The sequence below is a fragment of the Nyctereutes procyonoides genome, unplaced genomic scaffold, assembly GCF_905146905.1.
Source record: "Nyctereutes procyonoides isolate TBG_1078 unplaced genomic scaffold, NYPRO_anot_genome, whole genome shotgun sequence".
In the NCBI taxonomy this organism is placed as follows: Eukaryota; Metazoa; Chordata; class Mammalia; order Carnivora; family Canidae; genus Nyctereutes; species Nyctereutes procyonoides.
In genome coordinates this window covers 269,610-292,968 of record NW_026575123.1, presented here as the reverse complement: position 1 = coordinate 292,968, position 23,359 = coordinate 269,610, and the positions used below count along the sequence as shown (strand labels likewise).

Below are 23,359 nucleotides of genomic sequence, written 5' to 3'. Positions count from 1 at the left end.
TTAAATGAGTTATTACATGCCAAGCAGTTAGAATAGTGGTGGACTCGTAGTAACTATTTAATTAGTAACATGACTATATATCCCTTGTCCTGGCATAAATATCAAAAGCTCCCCTTTTCCTTTCTTTTTTTAAGATTTTATTTATTTATTTGAGAGCAAGAGTGAGAGAGAGCACGAGCAAGAGGGAGAAGTTGAGGGAGAAGAAGACTCCCCGCTGAACCAGGAGCCCGATGTGGGACTCAATTCCAGGATCCTGGGATTATTACCTGAGCAGAAGGCAGATGCTTAACGGACAGAGCCATTCAGACACCCTAAAAGCTCCCCTTTCACACTCATAATAATCTAGTTTGGATAATTTTTTCATGATCTATCAAAAAACATCTGCTCATTTATTTATAGCATAGACATAGGAGGGAAAAAATAGAGGTAAACAAAATGAGGAAGAAAGAAAAAAGCAAATGCAGGACAGGAAAAGGTAAAGTTCTCAATCACTGAGCTTTTGCTCTATGCTTTCCTTTATTCCTCTACCACTTCCTTCTCTTACCCAATTTGATAGCTGTGATATTCCAGTGATACGTTTTTGCTTCATCAGCACAGAGACAGCTGGATCCCTGAGAATCTGTCCACGGTTCCACCTGGTATTTATCTGATGTAGCCAGATTAGTCTGAACCTACAGATGTTTAAGAAATAAAGGGTCTGAGTACAGGAAACAACCCACAGAGGCTTAGGAAAATGTGGGGGTGGAGATACATCTCATCTCTTTTCCAGGGACATCTGCTTCCTGTATCCCCAGGTCTTACCCTGATGCAGTCCTTTAGATAATTGAAGATGGTGGCAGTAAGGCGAAAGGATTCCCCACGAACTACTGAGTAAGGGAGAGTCAGGTCAACAAAGAATGGCTTGAAAGCAGTCAGTCCAACAGTAGGTGAAAGACCAAAGCCGCTGGACTGAGAGGTACAAAAAGTCATGGCCTTCCACTCAGTGATGGTATCAGGAACTGTAAGATGGACAGCCTCCTTCCCTGAGTCACTGTGAGGACACAAGAACCCGAGTGAGGTACATAGCAGGAGGAGAACATTGTGAATTAAGCTATAGATATTCACTGCCAAAGTCATTTTTTGTTGTTGCTGATGGTGGAGGGATATAAAAAGCCAACTGAGCTGAGGAACAGGCAAATCTCAGAGTGTGAACCTTCAAGTAGGTGGCTAGGAATATGGAGAAAGGGGGTAACTGAGTATGTGAGGGGGTGAGTGAGTAAAGGTGGGCACATGTGTGCAAACATATCTGAAAGAGGCCAGTGCCCTCTGAATCTGTGAGGTGATATCTCATTGGGGTTTTGAGTTGCATATCTCTGATGATTAGTGATATTGAGCATCTTTTCATGGGGCTGCTGGACACATGTGCCTTGGGATAAGATGAGGCTTGTCATTATGTCATTCGTTCATGGATAATGAGCAGGTAAGGGGCGCCTGGGTGGCTCAGTGGTTGGGCGACTGCCTTCTGCTCAAAGTGTGATCCTTGAGTACTGGGATCAAGTCCTGCATCGGGTCCCCTGCAGGGAGTCTGCGCTTCTCCTTCTGACTATGTCTCTGCCTCTCTCTGTGTCTTCCATGAATAAGTAAATAAAGTCTTCAAAAAAAAAAGAGTCTGCCTTCAGCTTCAGTCATGATCCCAGGGTCCTGGGATAAAGCTCCACATCAGGCTCTCTGCTCACTGGGGAGCCTGCTTCTCCCTCTCCCTCTGCCTGCTGCTCTGCCTATTTGTGCTCTTTCTCTCTCTGTCAAATAAATAAAATTGTAGAGAAAAAAAAATCAGGTAAGCAGTGAGCAGGAATTGATGTCAACATGTGCCTTTATATTTGTTGGACCTGGACTCAGAATGTGCTGTCTGCACTGTGTAAATGTGGAGACATGTGAGTTTGTTTTGAAGGACTGTCTATAATTCCCTAAGAATTCAGGGAAAGAAGCAATTTCCCATATCACCATTAAACTTTCTTTGCTTGAGACTTAGATTCATTAGAAATGACCTGAGTGTGAGTTCTCTGCAGTACCTCTGAAGCATCACTTACCCAATAGGAAACAGATCCCAGAGCCAGGTCTCCGGGAAGTACTGGCGGACCTGAGAATCCTCTGACTGAAGTGATGAAGAAGATGATGACTCAGAATTCACTTTACCAATATTATAATTTGCTAAGGAAAACAAAAATAAGGGAATTGGGGGGAAACGGAAGACTTCTGTTGTAAGATAACTTGAGTCCAAACTACTAGGAAGAAATTTAGAGGGAAACAGAGAACATCCAGTCAGAGACAAGAGGGAAGGACCTCTGAAGAACTGACTAGTCATAAGGCCATCAGGGGGAAGTGACAGATGAGGAGATTTGGCCAGGGGATGAAGAAGTAAGGGATTCAGGCTTCAAAAGCTCTCCCCTACCTGCTTCTATGACCCACAGCCCATTGCTGTCCTGAAGCTAGAGGCTCAGTGCAGGGACAGAGTTTCAAGTGCCATGATTTAAACATCTCAGAGGAGCCACAGGTCACACAGGTAGCTTACCTTCACTCATTGAAAAGCCGTATTTCAGAGGCTGGTGAATGCAATCTACTGGCTTCTTAATTTTGGCATTGGACAGTATTTTCAGGCCCATGCCCTGATAGGCACCAAAGAAACCAGAGTGAAGTGTTAAGGTGGTCCCTTCCCTTACCACCAGGGCAACTGCCTAGGAATTCCACTCTCGAGGACTGAGCCAAGATATTCTTTTCCTATTAATTGTGAGACTGGTGGTTAATACCCAATACCTAGCCACCAAGGTGTGTTCACTTCTGTCAGCTAATGTGAAAGGTTTTCAATTTTTTAAATATATACTTTTCAAAATGATCACCACAAAAAGTCTAGTTAACATCCATCACCATACATCGTTACAAAAATTTTTTTTTCTTGTGATGAGCACTTTGAAGATCTATTCTTTAGCAACTTTCAAATATGCAGTGCAATGTCAACCATGATGTCCCCATGCTGTACATTACATCCCCAGAACTTATTTCTTTTATAACTGGATGTCTGAACCTTTTGACAACCTTCACTCATTTTGCCCACCCCAGGCCCCCTGCCTCTGGCAACCACCAAATTATTCTGTGTATCCATGAGTTTGGTTTTGCTGTTGTTGTCATTTATTTTTAGATTCCACATATAAGTGAGGTTGTATGGTATTTGTCTTTCTCTGACTTTTTTCACTTAGCAGAATACCCTCAGGATCTATCCATGTTGTCACAAATGGCAAAATTTCATTCCTTTTTATGGCTGAATAGTATTCCACTTATTTTATTTTCAAATATGTTTAATGCTTCTTCCAAATATTAGTCACTGTGTCCTTACTATTTAATTTAGACTGAACTTTCTGAGGGCAGGCGTCAAATCAGCTCAGCCAATTCAACAAAAATACATTGAGTGTTAGGAAGGATCAGTCATTAGAGAGACTACAAAGCTGAACAAGACATGGTTCCTTCAGAGACTTCCTGATTGGCTTTGGGCCATAGATCCCCAACTTCTGCTCACACATAAAGAACTCAATTTCTACTCATGTAGTATTTTTTATAATAATGTTAAGAGACCCCTGGTCTACCTTTCCTCATTTTTCCTTCTTGATTGATCCCATGGAAATCAGTTTGCTTAGGGACAGAGAGAGGCTGAACACAGCCTCTCACAATGGCTCTCTTCCAATGCAATTGCACAAATGGGACCCTCGTTCAAGCATAAGGACCAAGGGAAGCTACTTCACACATCAGGAGTTTCTTCCAAGATTTTATCCTTCAGTGCCCACATGAGTCCCTCATTTTTTTTAGATATGGATTTTCCTTCCTCACCTCACCCCACCACCATTGTTTCTATAAGAACAATGGGTGAGAACATTTACCTGGAAAAGATGAAAAAGGTCCATGCCTTCAGAGAACCAAGGCCTCCACATAGCTGAGAGGGGTTGAGGAGCATACCAGGGGCCAGACACTGGACACTCATCATATTCAGCCACCTGATAGGGGTAGTGGCCATACCAGAATGAGAACATCCTATAGACCTGAAATACGAGAGGAAAAGGAAATAAACTACTGACAAAGTGAAATCAGTTGAAAAATTTCTCTCAGAGTCTTGTGCCATAGTTCACCGCTCTTGTATTATTTCTCTTCATTACTCCAGAATTCTTCCTGTATTTGTTCCACCATAATCCTTTCCTTACTTTTTTTAAGTAGGCTCCACACCCAGCATGGGGTCCAAGGTGGAACTTGAACTCAAGACCCAAGACCAAGACCTGAGCTGACATCAAGAGTTGAACAGTTAACCAACTAAGCCTCCCAGGCACACTACCCCTTCCCTATCTTTTAAATTTTCATCTCTCTCTTACTTTTTTCAATAATATTTCACCCTTATCCCCTATCACACCTTTTCTACCTCTATGTCCACATGAACCATGCCTTTCTCACTATTGTTTTACCTTCACTTCCACACCAGCTTTCCTACCACCTTGTAGTGGTACACTATTTCCCTCAGATTTTCTTTCCCACTCCCTGAAATCCATCTTCTATTCTAATTCAATCAAACTGTCTTCTCTGCCAAATCCCTCTTCCCCATCCATTAGCAGACTGCTCACAGAGTTGTTGCTTAGCTCTCTCTCCGGCCTAAGCAGTGAGACACTCTCATCCACAGCCCGGACTGCACACAGCGATCCAGGAGCTGCCTGTAGCTGTAGTTCCACATCTGCTCCTGGAAGCTGCTGGGAAGGTGAAAAGCCAAGGGAAACCTGCAGAAAGGAAAATTATAACTTGTGGGTCAGGTCAGCCTGGAGAGGAAGAGAAACAATGTAATCTGGATCATCAGCCAATATGCCCCAACTCCCGTGTTCAAGACCATTCTCTCACTTTTATACTGATTTTTTTTTTTGTAAAGTCTAGCCCTTTTAGAACACACATCTTGTGGTACAATTGGGAAAAGTAAGCAGCATAGCACAGAATAATATAGAAAGTTTAAGAGACAAAAACTAGAAAGAAAGAATAGCCAGGGATCCCTGGGTGGCGCAGCGGTTTGGCGCCTGCCTTTGCCCAGGGCGTGATCTTGGAGACCCGGGATCGAATCCCACGTTGGGCTCCCGGTGCCTAGAGCCTGCTTCTCCCTCTGCCTGTGTCTCTGCCTCTCTCTCTCTCTCTCTGTGTGTGACTATCATAAATAACTAAAAAAAAAAAAAAAAAAAAAGAAAAAAAGAAAGAAAGAAAGAAAGAAAAAATAGCCAAATAGAATATACAATTTCCCAGCAGGGACTTCTTCTTTTTTTTCTTTTAAATATTTTATTTATTCATGAGAGACACAGAGAGAGAGGCAGAGACACAGGCAGAGGGAGAAGCAGGCTCCATGCGGGGAGCCTGATGTAGGTAGGACTCGATCCTGGGACCCAGGGATCACACCCTGAGCCAAAGGCAGATTCCTAACCTATGAGCCACCCAGATGCCTCTCCCAGCAGAAGTTCTTCCCCCCCCCCCCCGCCCCTGCAGGACTTCTTAAAAAGAAGCAGGAGATAGATTTCAGCAAAAACATACTGAAAATATAAATACAATAATGACATTAAAAAAATAATGACATTAACTTCAATATGATCTTATTTCCCTGCATCTGCCTGATTTCCAACCCCAGCATACACAAGATCTCTATGCCCATGCCCAGACCTTTTCTTCAGCTTCCTCAACTGCCATTTTACCTGATTGTCAAAACACATCTCTACTGAGAACTGAATTTTGTCAGCTATAATGCCTCCACTGGGAAAAATGGCATAGACCACTAGGGAAGGATCAGGGGCTAGTCTGGAATTGAAGGTCAGTGAGAGGGAGAAGGAGCCTTTCATTCCTGAAAAAGAAAAGAGAATACACAGAGATGAGAATGCACACTTGTCGACCAATAATCTCCAACCACATGACTGCTCTTCTCATTGGGCCAGCTATAGGCCTTGTAGTACAAGTTACTTCCCATTTTCCTGTCCTCCTGTGGTTATCACTAGTGTCCTGTTCTTGTTGCTTCTTCTTTTGCTTCTAGTATAACAATATTTCCTGGAAGTTCAAAATATCCTTGGTCTTTCAACAGAAACATGAACACTCACCTTCCTTCTCAGAGTTCAGGTGTTTCTGCCCCTCCATCTCCAAGTGCCCTTTCCCTATTAACTAAAAAAAGAAGGGGGAAAAAAATCAACAGTACAGAAATGATAGGACTTTAGACTTGACCCTACTCTGGAGTATCCCTGCCCTCTGTAAGGAGAGGTTCCTTTCATAGCTCCAGTGCCTGGGCCAATACTTCAGGCAGTGTCCATCAGTTTGTCAAATGTCAGATGGTGCCAAGAGTCCTGATGACTCTTCCTCCTTGGGGTCTGCCTGAGAACCACAGGGGTAGATGGGAGGAGACAAAGGTCTTAGTACCTTGGGCCCAAATAGAAGAGAAACCACTCTTCACAACAGATAGCTATCCGCCAATTCTTGAAGGTCTTCAGGTTTTATTCTTTTGTAATTTTAATAACATTAAGTTACCTAAAATCCATCTTCATTACCTTTTTTCTTATGATCACTTAATTAAAAATTCAACGGAAATGAGTATCCTTTAAACTACCTTGAGCTCTCTGACATTTGAGTCTCTGGAGGAGAAATCCTCTGACTTTCCTTTTCCTTCCTGTTCACTCCCTTGAAATCAAATTCAGTGAAACTTTCTAAGCAGAGCTGTCACCTCAGACTGCTGTCAACAGCTTTATAGCCAGCTCCTCAGACTCCCAGCTGACACTCAGCCCTTCTATGCTAATCAGCCTGGCTACTTCTCCTGGACCTCACCACATCCCTGTCCTGGAAGGTAGTGCGTGTTCTATCACCCTGACTCCTCATTCTGTTGTGTCAGGCTGATTGTTTCAGCTTGATGAATACACTGAAATGAGTCAATGGGGAGAAAAATCCTTCAGAAACTTTGAGAGGATGATAAGAGGAGAGATTCTGTGCCATCAAACCCAGTATTTACACAAATCTAATTCCTTACTATCACCAAGGTGACCAATAAAGCTGCTTATCTTTACACATTTCCTGCAAGCTACAAGTTATAGCTTTCCACAACAAAGCTGCTATTCATATTAATTTTAACCTTTATCATCTATTTGTAAATATTGACCAATGAAACACCATGAAATTTATTGAGTCCCATACCTTCCTCCCTCTCTCCCTCCCTCACCCACCCAGCTCCCAATCAACCCTGGCCAGCAATGTTTTGTCCTTAATTCCTCATTTTATCTTCCCACACAATTTTCCTGTTTAAAATTTCTTTTTTCTCATCTCCCCTCATCCTTTGCACTTACACTGTGCAATATGCTAGCCACTAGCCACAAGTGACTGCTGGAGCCTTTGATATGTGGCTACAATAAAATACATACTTTGAGTTTCAAAGACTTGAAACTCAGCTGAAACAAAAAATGTGAAATATCTATTAATAATTTTGATGTGGATTTCATGATCATATGTTAGGTATATATGATCATTGGTTAAATAAAATACTTAAAAAATTTTTTTTTAGTTTAATTACTTAAGGAATCTCCATACCCAATATAGGGCTTGAACTCATGACCCCAAGATCAAAAGCCACACATTCCCCCAACTGAGCCAGCCGGGTGCCCCTAAAATATATTTTTAAAATTAGTTTTACATAAGGGTGCCTGGCTGGCTCAGTCAATTAAGTGGCAGACTCTCTCTTTTTTTTTTTTTCTTTTTTTTTTTTTAAGTGACAGACTCTTGATTTGGCTCAGATCATGATCTTGGGGTCCTGGGATGGAGCTCCAGGTCAGTCTCCATGCTCAGTGGAGAATCTGCCTGGGATTCTCTCTCTCCCTCTTCCTCTGCCCCTCCCCCTACTTGTGCATATGTCTTCTCACTCTCTCTCATAAATCAATAAATCCTTTTAAATAAATAGATTGAATTAGTTTTACCTATTCTTTTAATTTTTTAAATATGGCTTCTAAGCATTTTGAAATTACCTATGTGACTTGCATTACATCTCTAGACAGTCTATTCACCCTCTCCAGCTCACTCTCCTCATTTCCTTTCCTTCCCCAGTTCACTTTCACCAGCCCTCATTTCCCTGTCTCACATAGTAGGAGAAGATGATTTCCTGGTCAGGGTTTGCATCAGCTGGATCAATGTAATAGTCCACCAGCACTTCCTGGGGCTGGCCACATGCCAAGAGTCCACTTAGCGGGTGGATGCCAAGGAAGCTCTGAGTTGTGTTGTAGAAGGCCTGCAGGTGCAGATAATCATTTTGGTAGTAATGAGGCCTCTCTCCTGGATTATATACCAAATCTTCCATTTGGAATCTGCCCTAAGAAAAGAGAGATAGAAAAAGGCTTTTAACATATACCCCAACCATATTAAGCCCATGGACTTGTTATGGTTTTTAAACAGATCTCTCTCAATCAAATCTTCATTGCCTAAGAATGGCATGTAGATATTTTACAATAGGTCCAACCAAGGATGGTTGAGAAACTCCTCACGGCAGCATTTTGGTATATAGTGGAGTGACATAAGGGCTGAATTATAGCTATGAAGTAAGGGGCAATTATGGATGATAAACCTTCATGGACTGATGCAGAGGATATAGACAAGCATGACTAAGATTACACAGAAATTAAAGAATACATCCTATGGAAAATAAAACTAGGCATAAAGGACAACAAGATTATTATAACTTAGAGGTAGTTATTTCTAAGTAGAGTGAGAGCCTCGTGTAAAGAACTAAATTAGCCACCACACAAATTGTATGTGTTTGCTTAAGTAGTATGGCTGAATGATGGCATTAACAGCACAATTCCTCCCTCCTTGGATTAATGTCCTTTATCATATAATCTTACAATGAATGCCCTGTTAGCCTAACTGCAAGCCCACCACGTGACTCTGCTTATCTTGGTGGGCTTTCTTACATGTGTGCGGATCAACTGACTGAAGGCCAGTCTCCCATGCTCTGGCAAGCTGTCCTGGGTATGTATATGTGTGTGTGTGTGTATATATATATATGTATTTTAAATATTTTATTTATATATTTATTCATGAGAACAGAGAGAGAGAGAGGCAGACATTGGCAGAGGGAGAAGCAGGCTTTCTGCAGGGAACCTGATGTAGGACTCAATCCCAGGACCAGGGATCATGCCCTGAGCTGAAGGCAGATGCTCAACCACTGAGCTACCCAGGCATCCCTGTCCTGAGTATATTCTTATGGCAACAGTGAGATGCAAGAGTAAAAGTGTACTCCCCAAGGGTTTTTCTAGGCCTCTACTTAGCTTGCTTATGCTCACATCCCATTCCCAGCAAGTCACGTGGTGGGCTTGCAGTTAGGCTAACAGGGCATTCATTGTAAGATTATATGATAAAGGACATTAATCCAAGGAGGGAGGAATTGTGCTGTTAATGCCATCATTCAGCCATACTACTTAAGCAAACACATACAATTTGTGTGGTGGCTAATTTAGTTCTTTACACGAGGCTCTCACTCTACTTAGAAATAACTACCTCTAAGTTATAATAATCTTGTTGTCCTTTATGCCTAGTTTTATTTTCCATAGGATGTATTCTTTAATTTCTGTGTAATCTTAGTCATGCTTGTCTATATCCTCTGCATCAGTCCATGAAGGTTTATCATCCATAATTGCCCCTTACTTCATAGCTATAATTCAGCCCTTATGTCACTCCACTATATACCAAAATGCTGCCGTGAGGAGTGAGTGGCCTGACTACCCCAGATGCACGAGCAATAAATGCTTGTTGTATCATACTAAAGTTTTGTAGTTGTTTGTTGAGCAGCATTGTGTCACAGTCGATAACCGATGTTAGTAGACTTTCCTATAAGTTGTCCAAAACCTAGAGTTTTCTTCTTTGTCATTTTTTTTAAGATTTATTTATTTATTGATGAGAGACACACAGAAAGAGAGGCAGAGGCATAGGCAGAGGGAGAAGCAGGCTCCTCACAGGGAGCCCGATGTGGGACTTGACCCAGAATCATGCCCTCAGCCAAAGGCAGATGCTCAACTGCTGAGCCACCCAGGCATCCCTTTTTTGCCATAGTTATGAGTAATAGACTGGGGCAGGTGGGAGGAGGAAGATAGAAGGAGGAAAATGACTTTGAATTATTTTTCCCTCCTTACTCTGATTTTAAATATAGGATCAAATAGATGGGGATATGTTGTAAGATGAGTTAGTAGAAATAACAATTTTTATCTGAAAGGTCATTTATTAGATTGACATTAAAAAAAAAAAAAAAAAAAAAAACCTGGGGCACCCCGGTGGCTCAGTTGGTTGTGCACACCGACTTGGTTTTGGCTCAGGTCAGGATCTTGAGGTACTGGGATTGTGCCTGGTGTTGGGCTCTGTGCTCCATCCTCAGCGGGTAATCTGCTTGAGACTCTCTCTCCCTCTCCCTCTGCCCTTCCCCATCTCATAAATAAATAAATAAAATAAATTAACACATAAATAAATAAATCCTTTTGTCAACTGGGAAGCAGGACTGGTAAGTGATGGAGATGAAATTACAAAAGAGGGAGGAGGGGAGAGAAACAAGAAACGTGTGAAGTTTTCCCTAAGGAAAGCCTTACCTCCAGAGAAATATCTCTCCCATTCCAATTTACTGTATCCAGCTTGAAGGGAGCAAGGCCATCATTGTCAGTTGTTAGGGTCTGGTTGATGGTTCCATTTATGCCATTAATCACCAAAAATACTGGATGATTCTTGAGAAGGGAGCCATCATGGCCCCTAACTCTTACCTGGGCATAAAGATTATCAGGGCATTAGAGAGTTAGGTTTGGAGTAGGTGCAAGTATAAAGTAAAGTGAGGTGATAAAAGAAACTCAAAGAATACATTTCAGGAAAGAGCCCAGAAACAGGTAAATGTGATTCAAGCATTGGAAACTAACATCTATGAAGAAGGGAGAACAAATAGAAATAGCTCAGCCTGGATATTTGCCATGTAACTAATGAAACTCTAGGACCCGGGATCCCTGGGTGGCGCAGCGGTTTGGTGCCTGCCTTTGGCCCAGGGCGCGATCCTGGAGACCCGGAATCGAATCCCACGTCGGGCTCCCGGTGCATGGAGCCTGCTTCTCCCTCTGCCTGTGTCTCTGCCTCTCTCTCTCTCTCTCTCTGTGTGACTATCATAAATAAATAAATAAAAAATTAAAAAAAAAAAAAAAAAGAAAGAAACTCTAGGACCCTTGATTTACACAGGCCCCTTCCAAGGCTCTCTGTACACTATTTTGCTTTAATTTTTTAAAAGAGTCCCCTTTTACTCCCAAATTGTATAATCCTTAGGCCCTAAGAAAATGTGGATCACTCTTGGTCTAGAGAAAAAATGACTAAGGATGGATCTAAATGTATCTAAAAATATACAAGGTTATTCTGTGGAGCAGTTATTTGGAAGTTAAAAAATATAAGCTGAAGAGAGGGATAGATTTTTTAAGTATCAGAAAGAAGACAGGCAAGGCACCTGGCTGGCTCAGTCAGTAGAGTAAGCACCTCTTTATCTGGGGGTCATGAGTTCAAGCCCTACATTGGGCATAGAGATTACTTAAATAAATGTTTTTTTTAAAAAGAAAGAAAGAAGACACTAACAATATTTTAAGTCTCTGAAAAAACAGTTTAAGGAGCTGTAAATGGTGGGTGCCTAGGTGGCTCAGTCAATTAAGTGTCTGTTTTTGACTCAGGTCATGATCTTGGAGCCCTGGGATCAAGCCCCATGTGGGGTTTCCTTTTTTTTATTTTTTATTTTTATTTATTTTATGATAGTCACAGAGAGAGAGAGAGAAAGAGAGGCAGAGACACAGGCAGAGGGAGAAGCAGGCTCCATGCAGGGAGCCCGACGTGGGACTCGATCCCGGGTCTCCAGGATCGCGCCCTGGGCCAAAGGCAGGCGCCAAACCGCTGCGCCACCCAGGGATCCCCCATGTGGGGTTTCCTGTTAAGCAGGGAGTCTGCTTTGCCCTCTCCCTCTACCCTTCCCCCATCCCCACTCATTTTCTTTCTCTCTCTCTCTCTGTCTCAAATAAATAAATAATTTTTTTTAAATGGAGCTGTAAATGGCTCTCTGTTGAGGAAAATTTAACATTAATCTTACTTAGATAAGGAGCCACACTAGATGATTTCTTTAGACCTTTAGACCTTCCTTGCAGGTATAAAATTCAGATTGATTGGTTGATTGATTTTTAAGATTTTATTTATTCCTGAGACACACAGAGAGAGGCAGAGACATAGGCAGAGGGAGAAGCGGACTCCTCGCAGGAGCCTGATGTGAGACTCAAACCTGGGACTCCAGAATCATACCCTGATCCAAAGGCAGACATTCAACCACTGAGGCACCCAGGAGTCCCAAATTCAAAAACTTAAACATTAGAATATGAGCCCCTGGCATTGGGACAGGCAATAACGTCACATTAATATTCAAAACACATCTCGTGAAATTAAGGGCAGCACAGCTTAAGGAATTTAGAGTATATACTCTGTATGCAAGCTGCCTGGGTTTGATCTTAGTTGCCACTTACCAGCTGTATAACTTCTGGAAAATCACTTAACTTCTCTGTGCCTCAGTCTCTTCATCTGTAAAATGAGGCTAATAGTAGTGTCTACCTCATTGTATTCTAATAAAGATTAGATAAGTAAATGTGTAAAGTACTAAAAACAATGCTAAATTATTTTTTTAATATTTTTTTTAATTTTTATTTATTTATGATGGTCAGAGAGAGAGAGAGAGGCAGAGACACAGGCAGAGGGAGAAGCAGGCTCCATGCACCTGGAGCCTGATGTGGGATTCGATCCCGGGTCTCCAGGATCGCGCCCTGGGCCAAAGGCAGGCGCCAAACCACTGCGCCACCCAGGGATCCCAAACAATGCTAAATTAGACATTATTATATGTCTACAGGAAGAAGGCAACAGTGGATGGTAAAGCATTTTTTTGTGTAGACCAAATTTTAACATACCTTCCCACTGAAGGGAAAATTGGGGTAATAAAAATTTTTGGTGTCTTCAAAGGTTATTGATCCCATTTGTGAAGAAATGTAGATATCCTGAGTAGTATTGGCCTCTACTCCTGCAGAGGGAAACCAGACATAGACAACCTAAAAACCTGATATCCTCATCTTCACGTTTAACATAAAATCCCTGAAAGGATGGTGCTACTGGAAATATAAAGCTGAACATATTTCTGGCCAAAGATCCAAACAAACTCCTCCTCCTCAAACTTTTGGGGAAATAGGTAATGGATGACAGATTGGAATCTAGCATTTTCCTTTGACTATGAACTAGGAACAGTCATTTCCAAACACTAATGAGGGTAAGTCTTAAATCCTCTGAGTAAGTCTGGAATAGCCCTTCTCCTTTCTCTTTTCTTAATGAACCAAGGAATATCCCACTTACCTGTTCCTTCTTCCACCACAATAGCCACAATATTGATGCTGTGGCTGTACATATACCCAGTGAGGTTGAAGGTAGACATGTCCACAGAATCTGAGAAGCATCCTGCTTTGTCAGTCTAGAGACGCAATCAGGGAGAGAGAAAGAGGATGAATAACCTAACTTTTACTCCCATTTCATAATGTACCATAGAAATTCTCCCCCCCCCAAAGATTTTTTTTATTTATTCATGAGAGACATTGAGAGAGAGGCAAAGACATGGGCAGACAGAGAAGTGGGCTCCCTGCAGGGAGCCCGAAGTTGGATTCGATCCCAGGACCCTGGGATCATGACCTGGGTTGAAGGCAGACGCTCAACCACTGACCACCCAGGCATCCCTAAGAAAGAAATTCTTATCTCCATGCTCTAGTCTCTCCACCTTTAAAACAGAAAAACTCAACTATAACGTAGTCTACAACTGCATATATACAATCATGAATAACTTTGAAGGTCCAAGATATGAAAGGGGGCAAAGAACCAACTGCAGGGAAGGAAAATCGTACCTTCCAAGGATTTAGGTTAATTTCTTGAGTCTGTGATAGAATTCTAAAAAAATTCATCTGTTTAGAATAAAGAAGACTGCTCTGTTCTTTGGAACTAGGGCAATAAGGGGCACCTGGTTGACTCAGTGGTTGAGCGTCTGCTTTTGGCTCAGGTCATGATCTCAGGTCCTGGGACTAAGTCCCACATGGGGCTCCCTGCAGGGAGCCTGCTTCTCCCTCTGCCTCTCTGTGTCTCTCATGAATGAATAAATAAAATCTTTAAAAAGAAAAAAAAAAAGAAAAAGGAACTAGGGCAATAATTGTGTGAAATGATTTCTACTTTGGGTTTTTTACCACCCTTTTTTTTTTTTTTACCATTTTTTAATTCTTTTTTCTTTTTAAAATTTTTATTTAAATTCCAGTTAGTTAACATATTAGGTTCACTAGTAGAATTTTGTGATTCATCACTTATATATAACATCCAGTGCTCATCCCGAGTGCCCTCCTTAATGCCCACCACCCAGATACTCCATTCCCCCACTCCTCTTCCAGCAACCCTCAGTTTGTTCTCTAGAGTTAAAAGCCTCTCTTTTTTACCCCCATGTTTATCTGTTTCATTTCTTAAATTCCTTTCTTGATTTGTTTATACAGGTGCTTAGTTACCCATTAGGACGTATGAATAAGGTTCTTTTCCACATCCCATTTACTCACCTGTCCAGAAAGGTTTGTGCATCTGTCAGGTAACTGTTGTTGTTCTGGCTCTGGAAAATGGTAGCTATATGGCTTTTGACACACTGATACCTGTGCTGTACCTAGCATGGGCTTTCCGTAGGTGTACCTAACCCAGAAAAGCATAAGAAGTCAGAGTTGGGAGATTCCACTTAAGATCCAACCCTCCTTTTCCTAAACACCACTTTCCCTTCTTTTCTATACCCTAACTTCTGAAAGAAATGACAGTCCTTCGCTAGTCTTGCTCACATCCCTACCTCCACTCAAAGCCTTACGATATTGCCACTACACAATAAGAACCATCTGAAGGACAGAGATAGTGTCTTTCTTTCTCCTTACTCCTATTTCTCCATGGGATTCAATATTGTATTCTGCATAAGGTAGACACTAAGTCAATAATGCTGACTGAGCGAGCAGGGGAAAGTAAGAGCAGACAGAGGGTGCCTGGGTGGCTCAGTCAGTTAGGCATCTGCCTTTGGCTCAAGTCAAGATCCCAGGGTCCTGGGATGGAGCCCTGTGTCCAGCTCCCTGCTCCATGGGGAGCCTGCTTCTCCCTCTCCCTCTGCCACTCCCCCTGCTTGTGTTTGCTCTCTGTCAAATAAATAAAATCTAAAAAAAAAAAAAAAAAGTAAGTAAGTAAGGGCAGAAACACAATTAGAAAATGTATTCTTGGAGAAGTCATGATTCTGGACCACATAAAATATCTCAAGTCTTAACCACTGCACCCATAATCTCTTTCCTCAAAACATTGCCTTGTCACTCTTCTCAATAGAGCTTTAATCTCCACCAGAGCCAGAGCTTTACTCTTACCTACAACAAATCTTGACTAAGAAGGACTCTTCCACTGTTGATAACTGCTTGGGCTCCACCACATCCACCTTAAACTTAGGCAACACTAGAGAGGGTGGAAACCGAAATGGGAAAGAAATAGGAAGAGGATTTGACCATATAGGGACTGGGCAGAGGGATATAAAAACAGTCAAAATTTAATTAAATTAAGGGGGGATTATTAAGGTAAAATGCTCCTAAAGTTATTAGCTGGTTTAGCATGGATTCAATATGAATTAAAAAATCCCTCCCATAGTAGATTTATTTTACCTCTGCTGATTTGGGGACAAGATTATGTCCCACCTTTTGACCTGCTAATTCTCCCACCTACCATATTCTTCCACACTGAAGGTGCCAAAGGCCATGCCCCCAGCCACTGCTACCATATAGGTTCCCAGCATTGCCTCTGGTGCCAGTTGGAAGGATAGGTCTGCAATGCCTTGCTGAGGTACCACTTCCAGCCACTGTGCAATCCTGTTGCTATTTGGATCCTGTGGTCATTAGAAAGAAACTCATGATGTACCTGCCTGTTTCTCACTCTGCACTGCAAAAAGCAGGTAAAGATGCAAAGCACAGGTAAAGAATCCCACTCCGTGTTCATGCTCCCCATGGTTTGTGCCCAGGAAGAGCTCCCTGTTGCATTTATAATTTATTACTAAATGAGGGCAGCCCCGGTGGCTCAGCCATTTAGTGCCGCCTTCAGCCCAGGGTATGATCCTGGAAATCCAGGATCAAGTCCCACGTCAGGCTCCCTGCAGGGAGCCTGCTTCTCCCTCTGCCTGTGTCTCTGCCTCTCTCTCTCTCTCTCTCTCTCTCTCTCTGTGTGTGCCTCTCATGAATAAATAAATAAAATCTTAAAAAAATAATTTATTACTAAAGGAAATAAATTTTCCTATAGTTCCGATCCCATTTGGGACAAAAAGCATCCTTGTGGATTCAAATAATCAGACGGAGTCCTCAAAGGTGTTATTGTCAATTTCAGAAAGTGAGCTTTAGGATGTCCTTTACAAAGAGTATTTGTTCTTCCTACCTATTAGGGGCAATGCTGAGGGAGTTTATTGTATCTAAGATACTTGAAAGATGGTTTAATAGAACAGGGGAGGGGTTGCTGTGGCCTATTCACCCTTCTAGTCCCTCTCCTTCTTAGCACTTCCTACAGGTATTCCTGCCCTATTCAACTGTTGAGTGTCTATGACAATAGCTCTTAGAATAAGAGGAGTACTGAACCAAGCCTGGTATTCTTATCTCAGCAGTTCAGGACTGAGAGGGTGGGGGGGACACAGGCAGGAAAACAGGCATGGCTTGGGTACAACTCTGGGTGCTTCGGACTGGGGCAGAGTCTTGGGCTCTGGGCCAAGATCTCAGAGCTGTTTCTGGCTTCAAGGTTTAGCACCAAATTCATTTCCCCTTTTCCACAACTGACAGGGAAAAAAAAGGAAACTTCTACTTACCTGCAGTTCCACCATGGAGTACTGAAAAGGAAAATCAGATAACGTTAGTTAAAGCTGGGGCAGTGTTAAGAATAAGCTGAAAGCAAAAAGGTCACAAGGGCCTCTTTCTTTCTCTGTTATTCACTTCTTTCTTCCTAAATGACTCTTTTGTGCCCTCATATAGGTAACATTGGAACAAACGTTTATTAGCTAAGGGAGGAGGGGGAAGAGATTTCCTCAAAGGGATTGCCAGTCTCCAGAAAATATGAAGAAATGAGGCTTCCGACCCTTCAGCATCTTTTAGTGCTCCAGGACCGAGCTCTACCACAACATGCCTTAAAAGAAAGTATTAACATCTGGAGGCTCCCCGACCTTTAAACCTCTTCTTGGGAGCCAACTATCTCCTTGTCTCCTCCTGTGCTATCTGAATGCCACTGGTAGCATCATAAATTTAATTTCTAAAAAAAATTTTGTTTAAAAGAGTTCCATCAAAGGACTTCAAGAAAATGGATGCTAAAACCACACAGTTAGTGGTGAATAGGTTATTGGGCTAGGTGCCAAAGTGTCACCAAAATTACTCGCCAATTAGAAAAAAAGAAGACAGGAGTACCCGGCTGGCTCAGTCAGTAGAGCATGTGACTCTTGATCTCGAGGTTGTGAGTCCAAGCCCCATGTTGGGCATAGAACTAAAAAATGTTTAAAAAGAAGACATTCGGGGCAGCCTGGGTGGCTCAGCGGTTTAGCGCTGCCCTCAGTCCAGGTCGTGATCCTGGAGCCCCAGGATGGAGTCCCACGTCAGGCTCCCTGCAAGGAGCCTGGTTCTCCCTCTGCCTGTGTCTCTGTTTCTCTCTCTGTGTGTCTCTCATGAATAAATAAATAAAATCTTAAAAGAAGAAGAAGAAGAAGAAGAAGAAGAAGAAGAAGAAGAAGAAGGAGACATTCCTTTACACTGGAGAAATTAGGCTGTCACCACCTTGAGCAAGTAATCAAACTCACCATCACTAATAATGGGACAACCTGACATTATGGGTCTCTTGAAGAATACATTGGAGGTTCACAGCATTACCTAATAAATATTTTTGCTGAATATGTTTAGCTTAAATCTAATTAAGACCTCAGAACTACTTCCAGAAGATAGGAGAACAAGTTCAACTACACAAGAAAGTAATAAATCAGACAAATCAACAATGTTGAATATTCTATAAGACGAGGCTTCCTCAAAAGTCTACAAGTCATTTAGCCTGATCACTTTCTTTCTCTCTCTTTCTCTTTAAAAAAAGAGAAGTAAATAATGAGAAAATAAGATTACTTTAAATTAAGAGAAATTTAAAAGACCTAATCAATTGTAATGCATGAATTTGGGCAGATCCTAGTTTGGAAAAAAAAAAACTGTAAAAAAAAAAAACCTGTAAAGTCATTTTAAAAAATGATTTAAGGCTAGGTATTAAATGATATTAAATGATTATTTTTAATTGTCTTAGGTTTGAAAATGATATCATGATTATTTAAGATGTATTTTTTTAAGATTTTAATTTTAAGTAATCTCTACACCCATCATATAGCTCAAACTCACACTCCTGAGATCAAGATCATACCCTCCACCCACTGAGCCATAGGCACCCCTAAGATGTACTTTTAAAAAGATTCAGGCTGGGATCCCTGGGTGGCGCAGCAGTTTAGCGCCTGCCTTTGGCCCAGGGCACGATCCTGGAGACCCGGGATCGAATCCCACGTTGGGCTCCCGGTGCATGCATGGAGCCTGCTTCTCCCTCTGCCTATGTCTCTGTCTCTCTCTCTCTCTGACTATCATAAAAAAAAATTAAAAAGATTCATGCTAAAATGTTCAGGAGTAACATGTAAAGATGTCTGCAACTTACTTTTGTTTTATTTTTTTATATGTTTTATTTATTTGAGAGAGAGAGAGAGCACAGCAAGGAAAGGGGCAGAAAAAGAGGGAGGGAATCTCAAGCAGACTCCATGCTAAGCATGGAGCCCAAAGCAGGGCTCGATATTACAACCCTGAGACTTGATCTGAGCCAAAATCAAGAGTCAGACACTTAACCCACTGGGTGGCTCAGTTAAGGGAGAGGTAAAAAAATTTCTTGAGTATTCTTGCTCTTGATTGCCTCCAGCTCAAAATAATCCACATGACAAAGTTGTGCATTTTGGGCTGGCACATTCTGCTGCCTTTTAGGATCAAGGGGGAGACAAAACTTTCACAAACTGGAGATATATTGACAATAAGGAGACAGAAATAAGACCACTATGGATTGCTAAAAGTTACAGAAAAAGAACACTTCTCAGATGACAAAGTACTCTTCTCACAGAGTCAAGAAGCAGGGAGGACACCAATTACCCAGAAGTAGGCTCTAGAAAAAAACAAGAGTTCAACAATGCTAGGAAGAGAGCATTTTCAACTGTAAGCAGGCTGAGATTTCTGAGTAAATGGTTGTAGCAACCAAATTAGATTGGCTCAGTTATTCTAACATGTATTTCAAAGTTGCCTAAGGATAAAATATTGTGTTCTGCAACCTCACAATTTTTCTCCTCAGTTCCTTAGTAAAATCCCTTTAGTTTATTTCAGGGTTTCAAATTGGAATTTCAAAGTTTCAGTATTTCAAATTGGAACTTGGAGTGGGTGCTGGCTAAAGAAGTGGCATGAGGAGAAAGGAGTAATTTTACAACAGAAATAGAGAATAATGATGGAAATCAGAACAATCATCAGTAATGGGGTCTAATTTGAGCAGAGGAAAAATAGTGTAACAAGGGTAACTAATGAGATCCACGTTCAGGGAGCAGTAGTCTAAAATAACACTAAACTGTGGTCATGCTCCGCCCTAGTGCTTCCTCCTTTCAGCTCTGGGATTAACAGTCTGTTGAGAAATAAGTAGACAATAGTAAACCAGAGTGATAAAGAAAGCACACAGGTGATAGGAAGGAGAACTAAAAAGAATTCTAAATTGGGGAAGAAGGTAGTGGTGGAGGAAGCTACTAATCAATAAGCTGATCGCTTCACTGTCTGTAGGGAAAGGAAAGAGCTCTGAGAACATGGAGATGGAAATAAAAATAATGCTTGCCCTATCATTATCTTTAAAAGCTTCATGACACAGCATGTATCACCGGCTGTGACCCAAAGAGAAAGAAGGTAACAGGGATCTCCGAGAAGTAAGTATTTCATAAAAGTAAAGATGACACAAACCTTAAACTGAGATTAAACGTATTGTAATGCTTATGATCCTAGGGATTGAGTTATTCAAGGAACATTTAAGTAATTGCCAAATGTTACCACATTTTTACCTTTGGTACATAATGTAGTCTTAAGAGAATTGCCTACTTTATCAAACACCTTGCCTTGTAGTAAAAAAAGATGGGTCAGGGAGAGGTGCCTGTGTGGCTCAGTCAGTTAAGCATCTGCTTTCTGCTCAGGTCATGATCCAGGGTCCTGGGATTGAGTCCCTAATCGCACTCCCTGCCCTGCGGGGACTCTGCTTCTCCTTCTTCCCCTGCTTGTGTGTGCACGCTCTCTCTCTCTCTCTGTCAAGTAAATAAATAAAATATTTTTAAAAATAAATAAAATGACAATGGATATGAGCATCTCTCAGGAATGTTAACCTAATTGATGTTCTCAGCTATCAACCTGAGAACTGGACACCTCTGTCTGTTTTTTTTTTTTTTAATTTTTATTTATTTATGATAGGTACACAGTGTGAGAGAGAAAGAGGCAGAGACACAGGCAGAGGGAGAAGCAGGCTCCACGCACCGGGACCCCGACGGGGGACTCGATCCCGGGTCTCCAGGATCGCGCCCTGGGCCAAAGGCAGGCGCCAAACCGCTGCGCCACCCAGGGATCCCCACCTCTGTCTGTTTTTAGGAGCAAGGACAAGGAGGGTTTAGACTTCACCCTGAGGCTAGCACAAACATTCTGCATCTCAGAGGACTTCACCTCATCACAGTTAGAAGAATCTCTTCTTTTGCCTACTCTAGTACTCTCAGGCTGCCCTAGTCCTCTCTCTTTCACTCTTCCCAACTTAATTCTTACCTTGTCATTCACTGGAACAAAGCTGCTGTTCAGGGTGACAATGCGGAAGTGCACTAGGACAGAACAGACATCATTAACAAAGGGGATTTCCCCCTCTCCAAATCTTTCTTCCACCCTTTCTACTTCCCCACACACACTTCTGAGTCAGCAAAACCCCATCAGGCTTAACTTTTTTTAAAAAAAAACTTAGTCTGAAAGAGAGATCAAAGCCCCAAAGGGTCTCTCTTCAAGGCTCCTGACTTGGAAATATTAGAATGGAATGCCCTTCTAATAAGGAAGAAGGCACAAAATACAAATAAGAGGGGCTCAAGCCACATGCCCTTGATGCTTTCATATTCATATACAAGCAGCTTGCTCTAAGACCAGCAGCTCAGTTAAACTTGCCAAATTCCAGCCCAGGAAAAATGTGTACTTTTGTTTCGGATACACACACACTAGCAACTCTACCCACTAACTCCTGCTTATGTAGCACAGAGTGTATACAACATCTGTGACCCTTCATCCTTGCAGACCTTTGTTCCTGCTGCCTGTCCCGTAGACCTACCACCAAACCACAAAGCTCCTCTTTCTGAATATGTGCAGCGGTTTGCCTTGTCTTGTTTAATCCCATATGTGTGTCTCTTACCTTCCTGCCCTGGGCTGTAGATAGGTTTGTCCGTTTGTATAAAGATGCCATTCCCCTCCCTCTGAATTAGAACTGTTTTCTTCTCCTCAAAGCTGATATTATTTCCAGTCCCGGACACCCAGACTGAAGCAACTTCTTCTGTGCCACCAGCAGGAGGTGGTACCTGGACAAGAGAAGGGAGCTCTGTAGATTAGGATATTGAGAATGGAATCAACTGAGTTAGACGGGAGTCGCAAGGGTAGGGCCATAAAACAAATCACCAGGAAGAAGAAGGGAAACAGTATTTAGAGGTTAAAGTCAAAAGCTAAAAAAAGAAATCCAAGATCAAGGAAATCGTGAATAAATTATAGCCAGGAGTTGAGTTTAGGTTTAGGGGAGACAGGTTTAAAAACCGTGGCAGAAGTAAAATAATGGAAATCATACTTAAAGTTAGATTGCCTATGTCCCTAGGAAGGAGGATAAGAAGGAAGGAAGCAGAGCTGGGGTTGAATGTGTGCTTACCGGAAAGGAAGTGCAGCGTAAGAGCCTCTTCTTCAATCCAGAGGTTTCTAGCAACTTCTGAGTCTTGTCCTTGGTCTCCAGAGTAATAGTGAATTTTAAATCATGGGACCCAGGGCTCAGATCCAAACAAACTTTCTGGGTAGAGGGGAAGTTAAGCCGGGCTGGTAATGTCACCAGGTAGTTTCTATTAAGGAAGCAAAAGGATTTCAGGGCAATAATGATTCATTCATTCAATGAAAAGTTAAGCCCTCTCCTAAGCACTCAGCATATAGCAGTGAATTAAACAGACTGCTTCTGCCTTTGTGAACCTTATTGTCTATAATGGAGAAACAGACAAATAACAAATAACTCAGTATACATACAGCCTTAAACCAACCATATTTAGGAGGCCATCACTGAGAACCTACACCTAGGGACCAAAAAGGAAATTAATTCTGTTACAGAGACCAGAGTATGAGGAGTCTACTATATTTTAACGTTATCTTTTTTTTTTTTTTTAATTATCTTTCTTAAAGCTTCCTTTTGGTACCTCTGCTTTTCTCTCTGGATAAAGGAGAAATGGATCCAAAAAAGGTACAGATGAGGAGGAAATTAAAATCAGAGGTTATCAGTTCTCTCCCATATTTACACTTGAGAAAAATAGACAAAGAAACCACCTGCCCTGGGCAGCCTGGGTGGCTCAGCGGTTTGGTGCCGCCTTCAGCCCAGGGTGTGATCCTGGAGTCCCGGGATTGAGTCCCATGTCGGGCTCCCTGCATGGAGCCTGCTTCTCCCTCTGCCTGTGTCTCTGCCTCTCTCTCTCTCTCTCTCTGTCTGTCTCTCATGAATAAATAAGTAAAATCTTAAAAAAAAAAAGAAGCCACCTGCCCTCTGCCTTCAGGCAACTCTGATACCAAACACTTACGGGAGATATTTTTCTGCAATGGCTGGTGATAGGGTCAATATTCCTAGAAGGAGTTGAGCCCACATCCTTGTGGGTGAACTTCCTCAAGAGCAGGAACCAGAAGTCTGCATCCATGCTATAACATATATACAACCCCACAGGAGCTTTGATTAAAGCTACAGCCAATCACCTATTAGAGCCTAAGGCTAGGGTGGTAACCCTAGGTAGGACTTCTGTTCACTTCCTCAAATTTATTTCTCCCTGATACATTCATACTGGCTCAGCCAGTCCTTAATACCTATTCTGGGGAAAACTCAGGGCTGAGTATTCACAGTGGAAATCTCTCAGAACAAATTTTGGACT

The 23,359-nt window shown here is 42.0% G+C and overlaps 1 protein-coding gene across 1 annotated transcript in view; it reads right to left on the bottom strand.

Annotated features, from left to right (window-relative positions):
- Positions 1–23,085, bottom strand: part of A2ML1 (alpha-2-macroglobulin like 1) — a 40,152-nt gene extending 17,067 nt beyond the window's left edge. The window contains exons 1-20 of the mRNA XM_055336783.1: positions 23,018–23,085; positions 22,114–22,297; positions 21,613–21,775; positions 20,988–21,040; positions 16,970–16,990; positions 15,850–16,009; positions 15,501–15,585; positions 14,673–14,799; positions 13,444–13,558; positions 13,008–13,117; positions 10,635–10,802; positions 8,144–8,371; positions 6,132–6,192; positions 5,736–5,881; positions 4,638–4,787; positions 3,909–4,067; positions 2,552–2,645; positions 2,070–2,190; positions 802–1,030; positions 545–671 (exon numbers count right to left, since the gene is read on the bottom strand). Of these exons, the coding sequence (XP_055192758.1) occupies positions 545–671; positions 802–1,030; positions 2,070–2,190; positions 2,552–2,645; positions 3,909–4,067; positions 4,638–4,787; positions 5,736–5,881; positions 6,132–6,192; positions 8,144–8,371; positions 10,635–10,802; positions 13,008–13,117; positions 13,444–13,558; positions 14,673–14,799; positions 15,501–15,585; positions 15,850–16,009; positions 16,970–16,990; positions 20,988–21,040; positions 21,613–21,775; positions 22,114–22,297; positions 23,018–23,082 (2,566 nt within the window). The 5' untranslated portion in view covers positions 23,083–23,085. The remainder of the gene's footprint in view (positions 1–544; positions 672–801; positions 1,031–2,069; positions 2,191–2,551; positions 2,646–3,908; positions 4,068–4,637; positions 4,788–5,735; positions 5,882–6,131; positions 6,193–8,143; positions 8,372–10,634; positions 10,803–13,007; positions 13,118–13,443; positions 13,559–14,672; positions 14,800–15,500; positions 15,586–15,849; positions 16,010–16,969; positions 16,991–20,987; positions 21,041–21,612; positions 21,776–22,113; positions 22,298–23,017) is intronic.
- Between the last annotated feature and the right edge of the window lie 274 nt (positions 23,086–23,359).